Raw genomic sequence first — 13032 nt, 5'->3', positions numbered from 1 at the left:
TATTATTCTACTTATCGCCCCACACAATATTTGGGCTGACATGTAGGATGAACTTTCTTTCTTAGTTTACATTTGTGTAGGCTTTGAACAAAATCGAGCATGCGCACTATTGCAGCTGTGCTTTAGTAAGCGCTACTGTCAGTCACCCTCCTTGCTGCCGCAGCCAGCCCTGCCCCACCCCCCCTTCCGCACCGATTGAATGATTGCCTGAGTGGAGCGACTCGCAAGTACTTTAATACTTAGTTTAAACTTTAAACTAAGTTTGCTATTCTGCTTGCGTGCGGTTCTGTTTTTCATTTTAGACACTGTACCTTGTAAATTCCAAGAAATTATTCTTATGTTCTTATCAGGTATGATCGGTACTTAAGCCATATGGGAATTTGATATGACAGAGGACATTACAACAGATTTTTACTGACTCCTAGATAACATATTATTTTGTAAGAGATCCGAAATGCTAGCATTATCATATAAGAGTCTGTCATTACTGTCCAGAGCAGTTAAGGGCAGAAATATGTTTGGGGTCAAAATTTAGGTTTCAGTACAATGATTCTGGTTAGTTTAAGGTACAACATGGATATTGAGGCATGTATGCGCTTCATAGAAATGACCTAGAGAACAGCACAAATTATTGAGTCCAGGTACCCACCCAAAAGCTCATTGGAAAGCAGGCTACTTAATAGGGTTTACTTTTTAAAATGAGCAATGATACAGTGACCTTCACAATTTTTACGTCATTGATCAATCCAGGACAAGTGTCTGTGTCAAAAAGACATCATCAAAAGTAATAAAAGAGCCCCTAAACTCTTGTGAAGACAATAAAGGACCGTATTCTTGAGTTGCACGGAGTCATCAATTTATCTACTTCTTAATGGGGAAACATTTTTTAAAAACATAACATAGGGCACTGCTTGCCAGGTAGGGGAAATGACAGTCACTCATTCAGGGTTGCGGATCATTTATGGGTTCTGTCTGGCAAAACTGGGTAGATTTTGAGATGTTCTAAGGAGTTTATACATCTGTGACAGTCATTGTTGAAACATCTCAAAAAAATAATGCTCCTATTATTTGCGGATATATGAGATTCAATGAACAATAGGCTACTTTTAATTGGCTTAACCCCTTCCATGCTGATGACGGCCCCCAGCCGTCATGCACTACAGTGCTCGTGTGCTGATGACGGCTGGGGTTCGTCATGACCGCACCCTGTTCTGAAATCTGCAGCACAGGAGCAGAATCGGCCCAGCATGGAAGGGGTTAAGAGCTACATCTAAAAATGTTTGTTTTTCCAACCAATTTATCTCCAAATGATTCGACAAAAATAGATAAAAAATTGTAATAAATGAAGAAGCCTCCCTCGTCCCATGAGGCTGTGGTCCATGCATAGGTTTATTCTGAGATTTAGGGCGGGACTAACATCAGACACCAGATTGTTCTCATGTGAACCATGTCTAACATCAGAGCCAGTATTGTTCTTGCTATGAAGTAGCACATGCACAACTAGAACATTTTTGGATGGATTGATGGCAAGGGGGTCATTAAGAGTCGCGCTTAAGTGCTGTTCAGTGTAGCTATTCTTTGATTAAACAACTTTAGCTAGAAAATTATTCACTAGCGAGGAATGTCGTTTTATCTTAACAAATACTGGCATGGTGGGAGAGGATAGAGCTAGTTGTATCTCTGTGATAAGGCGAGTGGTCTCCTTCCTCCAAAGGATTCTTGTCTGTGTAGTCCCAAGCATAGGCAAAACCATTGAAAGTCCAAAAACCAGTGAGAGTCCTGCACTGTGGAAGCAATTGTATCTCTTTGTAGTGCTGTGATCAGTGGAGTGGCCCCCTTTCTCCTTCTACTTTCACCTCCAAAGGACTCTGGTCTGTATAGTCTCGGACACAGGCACACCAAGGAAAGTCCAAAAGCAAGCAAGTGCCACACACTGCGGAAGAGGTTTGTATATTTTATAGCGCTGTGCTCAGCGGTTTGGCGTACTCCCTCTACCACTAAAGGGCTTACAAAAAACTGAAAAAGGTGCAATCTGATAAACCCAAGAGTATATGCCATTCTAAAGTTTCTCTTAGGGCTAAATAATTAGAGTTACATAATATTAAAACCACTTTCACTTAGATGTTGATGTCCAGAAAGCCCTTGACACCAGTGGGTTTCCTAACACATTCTATATGGTCATCCAGTTAAAGCAGTGCAAACGCATGCAGCTACTTCTTGTGGTGGGTGCTATTATGAAACTATCCCTGAAGTTGAGTACTCTGGAGATTATTTAGAGTTTGTCGCATGCAGAAGTTTAAACATGGTCATAATGTCTACATAGGATATCCCCACATTTTTTTAGTGAATATCTAGCTTATTCCAACCTCTGAATAACACCCTCTCTAAATGGGCTGCTTGGGAAGACCATACTTTCATTTTGTGTTTTTTTAGCCTGACGTACCAGACAGCACTCCTTGCTACTGATGCAAATGGCAGTCATACTTTTTCTCGCTGCATAACAATGTTATATTTTACTAGTTGGAACATGTGGAGTCGGTCTGCTGTTTATGGTTTTTTTAGATCATGAGATGTGCATTTAGTCTGTCTCCTTATAGGGTTTTGCCTTCTGCATCTCACCTGGTTTTTAACTTTAGCTAGATTTCATCTATCTCCTGACTTGCTTATTGTAGTAACTTTCAAAATATGCTATCTTACACTAGAGAGAGTCCACCAGTCACAGAAAGATTGATAGTAGTCCTATGGAGATGTTGGTTCTCTTATTATTCAACAGCAAATGCAGCTGTGATTTTTATTATTTAAAAGTGGAAAACTGGAATAGGATGCACATTCTAGGACTGTATCTCATTTAGGATAAACAAGGAGAGTGATCTGCAGTTTGGAGGAAGGAAGATTTAAAGCCAATGACAGCTTATGAGTGAAGGTTGAGATTTGCTACTGAAAACTCATTTATGAGTATTATTCTACTTATCGCCCCACACAATATTTGGGCTGACATGTAGGATGAACTTTCTTTCTTAGTTTACATTTGTGTAGGCTTTGAACAAAATCGAGCATGCGCACTATTGCAGCTGTGCTTTAGTAAGCGCTACTGTCAGTCACCCTCCTTGCTGCCGCAGCCAGCCCTGCCCCACCCCCCCTTCCGCACCGATTGAATGATTGCCTGAGTGGAGCGACTCGCAAGTACTTTAATACTTAGTTTAAACTTTAAACTAAGTTTGCTATTCTGCTTGCGTGCGGTTCTGTTTTTCATTTTAGACACTGTACCTTGTAAATTCCAAGAAATTATTCTTATGTTCTTATCAGGTATGATCGGTACTTAAGCCATATGGGAATTTGATATGACAGAGGACATTACAACAGATTTTTACTGACTCCTAGATAACATATTATTTTGTAAGAGATCCGAAATGCTAGCATTATCATATAAGAGTCTGTCATTACTGTCCAGAGCAGTTAAGGGCAGAAATATGTTTGGGGTCAAAATTTAGGTTTCAGTACAATGATTCTGGTTAGTTTAAGGTACAACATGGATATTGAGGCATGTATGCGCTTCATAGAAATGACCTAGAGAACAGCACAAATTATTGAGTCCAGGTACCCACCCAAAAGCTCATTGGAAAGCAGGCTACTTAATAGGGTTTACTTTTTAAAATGAGCAATGATACAGTGACCTTCACAATTTTTACGTCATTGATCAATCCAGGACAAGTGTCTGTGTCAAAAAGACATCATCAAAAGTAATAAAAGAGCCCCTAAACTCTTGTGAAGACAATAAAGGACCGTATTCTTGAGTTGCACGGAGTCATCAATTTATCTACTTCTTAATGGGGAAACATTTTTTAAAAACATAACATAGGGCACTGCTTGCCAGGTAGTGGTTATGTAACTGTCTGATAAAACCTTTGAATGTCATATCAATATGCTGGCAAGTTGTGCTTACTTCCAGTATTTTTATGTTGTTTTTAAATCTCTCTCCTACTTATCTGTTAGTGCAAACAAGCTCTAGCAATTACAAGAGGCCTGGCCATTGTATATGCTGCTGATTATCTTTCATCATTTCATTAATTGTCAAGTCTCTTCAGTAGCACTTAACACCAGCAGTGCCATAGATTTTCTTTGATCTTGTTTGTAAACTATTTGAGGTGGCCGAGCAATATTGTTTTTCTTTTCTGAGTATTAGGCAAGCTAGAGCGCTTTCGGGAGTCTCCTGATAGAGGCGCCTTTGAAGTTCATGCCTATCCCTTACATTATTTTCCCTTTATTATTTATTATTTACTATCTACATAAAGCCTGCTTCTGGCATCAAAAGTTTGATATTTAAACTATGCCAATGGTACCCATGTAGAATGCATCTAAAGTACCAGAAAAGTATAGTTTAGGAGTGTAGGCGGTATTTGGGGGAATACAAGAATGAGTAGATTTAAACTATTGTTCCTTGGATATGAATTTACCTTCAAAAAATGAAAAGACTAGAGGTGTTTGGCAAAACAGGAACACGCTGGTTTAATTAAATGCAGCGGCCGGGAGAGCAGCAACAGAGTTGTGTCAGAAGACTTTATTGATGTACGAATGTTTTAGCCAGCATTATATACCGTTCTTGAAGTACAATAAACCAATTACACATTCTTGGAGAGCACATACATCCGGCCTAGTCATGAAACATAAATTCAACCTTCATATAAGGGGACACAGGTGGCTCTTGACTTTGTGGAGACTCATTGTGGGCAGGTGTGTGTGTCCAGATATCCGGCATGGGGAGCGCACGATCAATGTGTGTAGTGTGCATGCTGTGTTCTGATTGGCTGAGTGTTCCCAACAGCATGTGGCATCTGACTTTGTTGTATTTTTGGAATACGTGCCCCTTTGGCCAATCGTGTTTTATTGGGGCCCATCTACTCAGACCTTTGTGGTGTAGCTGCCTATCTGTGGGATTGAACTGGTTTTTCCCTGTTCACGCGTTTGTCATCAGGCTAAGTGTAGCCCCACCTGTGACCTATCAATCAGTAGGCTTGGGTTTGGTTCTCTGGGCCTGCCTGACCAAGTAGCTCTGACTTTGGGTTTGATAGGGAGGTCATCTCGGGTGAATTCAACAGCAATTATACGAGTTCATTATTGCGTGTACATATAACATGACAGTCATTGATGTTGCGTTTACCAACATTCTCATTATTATGTGTACATTTTTTATGGCGTACATCGACATCTTATTTACCAGTATTGATATTGTTATGCATACATATATTATTGCACACATTGACATCATATTTATTGGTATTGATATTGTTATTTGTATACATCTTATGGCATACACTGATATCGCATTCACCGATATTAACACTATTTTTGCTGCATTATGTTGAAGGGCAAAGTAGCTTGTCATTAATCCAAACTCCTGATGAAATAATAAGCCTAACTACCCAGATTTAAGGTGAATGATAGTTAAGTAATTCTAAATGACAGGATCAAGCCCTTGTAGTGATATGTGATGATTATAGGTTCCGGTTTTCAGTTCAAACCGATTATAACTGATATTTGAATATTTGCTTTTCAGTTCAAACTGGTAAACACCAGAATTTGAATGCATGGATTAAGGAAAAACCCATTTCAGTTTAAGGAATTGATTAAAAAAAATGTTGAAAACATGGGAAAACACTGAAATAAACTAAATAGACATATAAACAGGAAAACGTAATGATAATAAAATATTTCTAGATGGTCAAATAAATGAAGTGATGGCATCCCCTAGCTACCACTTTAATATTAATTAAAATCATTAAACCCATATTGCAGGAAAACCTTACAGCAACAATAGCCAGGGCAGTAGTTGGAGCGAAGCTAGATTATTGTAATATTCTATATTGGCAACTCCAAACTGAGAAAAACCTCATGCTCTCATAAACAGTGCAGCAGGCGCCATCATAGTCTTTCCTCAAATATTTCCTGACTCTCCAGCTTTGCAACAACTGTACTGTCTGCCTCTTCAGGAAAATAATCAGACTGAAATCCTCACCCTGGGGCATAAAGCAGTATACAGAACAGCTGCAGATTCTTTGATTGAAAAGCTTCAAAAATGTTTTCCTAAGGTGATTGAGGTAGGTTGCAGAGGCTAAATGCTCTTCAAACAAAATAACATTTAAAGTGAAGGCTAAACTCTAGTAGAAAGCTTGTATTCCATAAATTAACAGCCATATGCAATATATAATACCTTAGTAGAGGGTCTGCATCACAGGACCAACCTATACCCTTTCAGAAGGACGCTGAAACTCATGTATCTTAAATACTCTGTGCTATTTTGACGTGCTTGGATGTTTTAGGGCAGAAAGTGTCATATGAATACTTACGATTGATTGAGTAATAAAACCAACACTTAAGTTGACATATTTCTTCACAGCTCTCCCTGTGTAATCATTACTGATTCCCATGGAAGAGGTGGCATATAGCAGTGTAATGAAATAAAGACGAGTGTGGTCAATATTCATCTTTTTAAATAACCAAAGCCTCCTAGTTTTAGCCAAAGGTTTTCTCTTTCGTGTTCTGGGGAGAATCAGCCATGATGACGGATGGTGAAATGGTTAAAAGATAGGACCATCTGTAAACTACCTGTGATTTATGAGGGGGTTTTGAGTGAAACATTGAAAGAAAGCTGAATATAAAAGTGTTGGTGGATTCAACATTTAATATTTGAATGTGAGTGCCCCACTGCCAGCAGTTCCAAATTACATCTTGGGCTGTCACTTCAGGCCTACTAGTGATTTCACTAGAAGACTGTAATAATGATTGACGGTATAAGGTAGACCACTGTGTGCACGTCTTCGAGTATAACCTATCTGACAGCAGCATTATTAGTCATTTTCAGGCATACCATCAATTTGATATGCAGCTCATTATACAAAGTAATATACTATTGAAAAACATTTACATTTCTCTTTATGCTACAACCAAGAGTTCCTTGTTTGCTGCATTTCATTTCATTAAACATATCCTTCATACAGATTGCGTTTAAAAATCATGGTAGGTCAATTGACGTCAACTTGATGTGCAGTGTTATGAGTAGAACTTATAGTTTATGATCGCTGTGCTTTTATCCTGTTGGTTGGTTGTTTTCTAATCAATATTGTGTTGTTTTTAATTTGTGCTAATCGTTTGCATTACGGTAAAATGTGATATTGTATTTAATTTAATTTACTATTCTATGCTAATATTAATGGAATGTATCACTGTCATTCAACAACCCTTTTCAAATTTTGACATCGAATATACATTTTGTATTTACAGAATTATCTTGGATGAGGCAGCCCTCTATTTATCAGACAAATGTAATGCTGTCGCAGTGAACCTGAATCGTGGTAAGAAAAACATATTCAATTTAAAAAAAAAAATGTGAGGCGAGATGCCATTCAGTGTAGTTTTAGAAGCTATTGTTTGCATGGATACTAAACTAGTCAATACTGTTGGGAGTTGTAAGACCACTTGATTTTTGTAGCTCAGTTATATTTTAGGGGACTGTAGCAGGCTGCACATCTAAAAAAGTTAGCCCCAAGTACCTCAGTGCATTTAATATACTTGTAGCAGTTACGTTTGTATTTTCCTAAAAAGTAACAGCCTTAATGTACTATTACTTTCTATTGGTGAATAAACTAAACACAGAGTAAAGACGAAATGAGTTTCTTATCTATCAATATTGATTTGAGGCAGAGATACCACTGGGAATTGCAAGGCCCTTACTCGCACAATCGTGGTGCGCTTCATCATCGGGCATTCACACACTTCTTGCACTCACATGGACTCAAGACAGCTCAACCAAGATTTTGGGAGGAAGGCTTCTTTGTGTTGTTTTAGAGGGAAAGTCTCTAAATGCCAGAGAAAAGAAAAGTGAAAACAGTCTTCAGTACCCTTAAGTATTATTTATTTAGTGGGTACTTTGGCTGGCTATATAGATTACTGAGATAATTATAACATGCGCCCGTGACGTGCACTCCTTATGACCTTGCATATTAAATCACTTATGACATGTTCAATAACGTCATTGATGACATTACAGTTGACATCTCAAATGACATCATTGATCAGATTTTGGGTTGCTGGACTCCCGCAGCAAAAGATATCTAGACATTTCTCACCATAATTTCTCTAAAACGACTGAAAAGAATTACACCCAATCACAAAGAGCATGATTTTTGAGTTAAGATCCAGCTTTCTGTCAAATTTGGTGGAATTCTGTGAAGCCGTTTTTACTGTATCATTGTCTAATTTTTCCTATCTTATGTTATTTTATGTTAAAATTACTCGTGTGCCTACACCACATGGTTTCATGGCGCTGGGGTCAATGGAGTTCTACCGCTAAGAGATTCATTCATACACCTGGTGAAAGAGCCAGGGTTTCAAGAGTTTCCTGAATTGAGGGTATGATGTTATAGATGTAATGTGCTTAGGAAGAAAGTTCCAAAATTGAGGCGCCAGGGCTGCAAATCTTAGTCCCCCCCCCCCAATTTTTACGTTTAAAGGATGGGGTGGCTAAGAGGTTTAGATGGGAAGACCTAAGGTCCCGCGTGGGGGTGTCTCTGAACCTGAGTGGAAACAAACACTGGGAAGTTGCAATGGAGCGCTTTGAAAATGAGGCATCCCAACTTGAATGCACTGCGTTTGACTATCGGGAGCCAATGCAGCTTTTTCAAAAGAGGGGTGACATGCTGCCATCTCTGCTGGTTGTAGATTAATCTGGCGGCCTGGTTTTGCACCAGTTGTAGTTTTTAGGTTGAGCTGGAGTACAATGCGAAGCATTGTTCAGCTCAACAACTATAGTTGCCCGTCTCCTGGGTATCTACAAGGTTCGGGCATGCACGCCGATTGGTGTATGGGGACGCACACGTCCAGGCCGGCGCCGTGCACATCCCCTACCTCAGATTCCCAGAAAGTCAGCGCACAGACACAGCACACACACGCACATGCACACACACACACACGCACCACCCCCTCCCACCCCTCTCCCACCCCAGTCAATGGGTCACGCGCACACACACAGCCCCCCCGACCCCACTCACCAGGTCTCTTGGGCTCCTCTCGTCCCGCGGTGGTGGCGGCTGCACGGATTGGTAGGTGGCGGGTGCAGGCACCGGCAATGTGCCTCGAGCCCCCTCTGCTTTTCTTCCCAGACTCCTGGTTTATTTTTATAGCCATCTCTTCGTCAAGCGAAAGACCGACCCGCCTTTGTCCCAGGAGCGTCCCTGCCACGGAAAGCTTAAAGAGCTTTCAAGCACGTTTTTGCGACGTGGCCCCTCCTCCCCACCACTGAGGGTAAACAGGAAGTGTAGGAATGCTGGGGGACGTAGTCCCGCCCCAGCAGAAGGCAAGTTTTTTTCTTAGGGAGCCCAGGCCTATTACTTTATTCCCAGTCCAACCCTGGCATGGCCCCCTGGCTCAGTCGGAACCCTAGTACTGTGTGGCATCGAACGGAACCCTAGGACTGGTTTAGCAGACACAGCACAATATTATGGGTCACATGGCCGGGCACCGATCGCCCAAACACTTAGATTGCGCGTGTGGACCCCCGGGGGCTGCCCATGAGGACCCCCGGGGGCTGCGCGTGAGGGCCCCGGGGACTGCCCACATGTAAGATACCCCAGCCGTTTCCTTACAATGCCCGCCAGCCCCTTGTGCCTCTCTAGGCAGGTTGTTTTCACACACTCTTTACCACCTGAGATGGAGACCCCTGCAGATTCTGCACCCCTAGACCCTCTGTGGCGGAGGGTGCATGCCCTAAGCCGATACTCGTGCCCCCCTGCGCAGCCACCGTTCAATCCATTAGTTGGGAATGTTGTATAGCGCCGACTACATCGAGTGGACGCCGGAGCACTTTATATCGCAGAAGCAGAATGTGGCGTACGTTCTGAATGGTCATCATATATACCACTTACCGCCGAGAATGAGCTGAGAACAGAGAAGCAAGGATTCTATATACACATTTCTGCATGTTTACGTTGGATATTTTTTAAGACCCGAAGAGAAATGCTTATGTAGAATGTTCTAGGAGTGAATTCCTCAAGCGGGCTCGTTCAAGGAGTGAGATGCTCCGTCCATCACCACCCCCTTCTGTACCGCTTTTGGCCGCCACAAGTGTGGCAGGGTATGCTCAGACGTGAGTCCCTTGCTCACTTTGCCACTGGATTCAAGCAAGCCGGGCTGAAGACGGCTGTAATGCCAGAAACCGGTCCTCGGAAGCTTGTTTCCGGTCCAGGGAAGGCATGGCTTGGCAGTTCGGGCTGGACTGTTCCCATGAGGCACAGGGTCAGACTTATTTGCATATAGCCATGTCTGAACTGGGGTGGCAGAGTGGGCTAAAGAACGGTGATGGATTAAACCCAGATCTTTTGACTGGGTGTGAGTGTTTGATTGATTCAGATGCTCAGTCCATCACCACCCCCTTTTGTACCGTTACATGAAAGCCAGCTCAGTGGTAGCATCAAAGGTACTTCGGACTCCAAGTGATAATGACGGTTTTGGCTAGAAGTGAAGTAGTGTAGTACAAACTTCCCATGGCAGGTTGGTGCATGCCTAGTGGTCTGCCTCCACTGCACACTGCTAAAAGCCATGTTCAGCTGCTGTTAACAAGAGTTGGCTGCCTGTTGTCAACCTATGCTGCATACAGCAGAATGCTAAGAGCAGCAAGGTTGACTGTGCATGACAGATGGGCATAGAGAATGTGCAGCCAAATAATCTGTTGGCTGCCTGTGACAGGTTGGTTACAGGGACTGGACAAAGGCCAGGTCTTGTGGCCACCCCCTGCTATGCATGGCCGACAGCTTTCAACCAGCCAGTGCTTAGCCCACCCAAAAGTCTGTGTGTAACAGGGGTTGGCTAACTGTGGTGATTTAGTTGAAAGACCTACCGGCCGGCACCTAATTGCCAACCCCCTCATCACATGTCCGTCCTCAGTGGACGTTGGCTGCCACAGTGGGGGTTGAGCAAGGCCACTCACAGCACGTTGGCTTTTTGGTCTGGCTTGAGGTCAAGCCCTGATGCTAACCCTCTCTGCATATCCACTCTCTTTCACTCACTGTTTTCTTCACCCATCTTGCATCCTGTCCATCACTTTCACTCACTCACATAAAAAACAACCAAACATCATGTATATTTGTTGTTTTTAGTTCTGAAACACCTTTTGTTGTGGTTTTTGGGGAGAAAACTAAAATAGCAGCTCAACAGAGCTATCGAATTGGCATAAAAATACTTTTTACACATCTTCTGCTGGAGCAGCAGTTGGTTTTGGCAGGCTTTTCCACTTTGCTCTGTACTAGAGATGACCTTGTGGTACATCAAGCAATTCAAACCCATAGTTAGAAAGAATGGATCACTTTTTTGATGTTCCTCCTGGTGGACATCTTCACTCAGCCTCTCAAGGAGTGTTGGATCGCTAAAGATGTATTTACCTCTTTGGCATCTCTCATCCTCTTTTTGGCATTGAACTGCTTTTCATGCCAAGAATTAAGGTATTTGTGCATAGAAGATGTTCTGAAGTAGTATTTACCTTGCTGCCTCTGCTCAGCATAAAGTGCACAACTTTTTTTGGAGACTTTTTTGATACACTTGAAAGACAATAGGTGGAAAACAAAATGGTGGATTAGAGAAAAATGGATTATAGTGGCGGTTCACTCTGAACATCATCCGTTCTTCATTTCTCTCCTCGCCATGTTTCTCTGGATTTCCCCTCTCCTGTTTTTCCTTTCCAGAATCCATTGCAAAGGAGTAAAACGTTTTGAATCCCCCAAAAAGAAAAGCACAGGAAAAAAACTAAATACTCTACATTGCTGAAGCGCTCTCCTATCCCCAGGAGTGCAGTGATCTGTGCAAGAAAGGCAAGCTCTTTTTGAATGTGGAAAAATACAACCTAAGGAATCATTGAGACCTCAGCAATGGTCTGCAAGGATCCGTAGTTCCCCTGAACCAGGCATTAGAGGAACTGGCATTGTCTAGGACCGTGTTTCTGGTGATAGATTCTGTGAATCCAGCAAGGCTTCAAACATGGAAAAATTTAAATGTATCACAGGTGTGAGTTTAAAGTTGCACTTAGGTATCCCAAACGTTAAAACAATATGTCTTTGTTTTCTCACCAAACACGACTTTTAAAATCTACATGTTGTGTGGAACTCCTGTGGATCAGACAAGAAAGTGGTGATACATGCAACATTACTTAGATGATTTGGTACCTTATACATTGTATAAGGTAATGGTGTTGCACAGGGAATAATTCAGTGGCCTTTCTTAAATAATCAAAGTTGTCTGAACATTTAGCAATGTTATGACTTGTAGCATACTCTTTTTACCAAGTGTTCTTGGCACAAAGGAAAGTCTTCTAACATAGGTAGCCATTGCAAGACTATACCATAATAGTGTGTGTTGACACTTGTTTTTTATTTGAAATACATGTGTTACTTAATTGAAATGTAAAATCTGTTTGAATGATTTAAAGTTGCTTATATCTTATTGAAAGTATTTTCACTTTAAGATTATGTCCGACTTATGGATATGGGACTTTTGGAACTGACAATTACTGCAGTGAAACCAGGTGCAGATGGAGAAAGGGTGAGTTTTGAATATAATAGCAAAATGATTCAAATAAATACTATCCTAATATTGATTGTGAGTACACTTGTTTGCCAGTTATTGAGATCTTCCAAGGTAATTTTAACGATATGACATGTTGATAATGGCTAGTTGCATTTTCTGTCTTGTTAATTGTATTTGAATAACCATGTAGGAGAGCGGAGCTCCCATCATGCTCCATTGTTAGTTCATGTTAGAATTGGCATCCTTAGCCTGGTTTCCCTTGACTTTTTTAGTTTTTGCTGGCTTAGATGCTTTGGGTACCTTGCTACTGCTGATCAGTGTCAAAGTGCAAGTGTTCCCTGTGTAAATTGTGTTTACAATCGTTTCTCCCTGATTGGCATATTTGATTTACTGGTAAGCTCCTGGTAAAGTGCACTGAGTGTGCCAGTGCCTGTAAATCAAATGCTACTAGTGGGCCTGCAGCAC

At 41.5% G+C, this 13032-nt stretch overlaps 1 protein-coding gene across 1 annotated transcript in view; it reads left to right on the top strand.

The window, feature by feature from the left end:
* Nucleotides 1-13032, top strand: part of ATG2B (autophagy related 2B) — a 1105913-nt gene that overhangs the window by 645604 nt on the left and 447277 nt on the right. The window contains exons 26-27 of the mRNA XM_078660122.1: nucleotides 7279-7349; nucleotides 12506-12582. Of these exons, the coding sequence (XP_078516248.1) occupies nucleotides 7279-7349; nucleotides 12506-12582 (148 nt within the window). The remainder of the gene's footprint in view (nucleotides 1-7278; nucleotides 7350-12505; nucleotides 12583-13032) is intronic.

This window comes from Lissotriton helveticus, chromosome 9 (assembly GCF_964261635.1).
Source record: "Lissotriton helveticus chromosome 9, aLisHel1.1, whole genome shotgun sequence".
NCBI classification, from domain to species: domain Eukaryota; kingdom Metazoa; phylum Chordata; class Amphibia; order Caudata; family Salamandridae; genus Lissotriton; species Lissotriton helveticus.
This window is presented reverse-complemented; position numbering and strand designations above follow the sequence as displayed.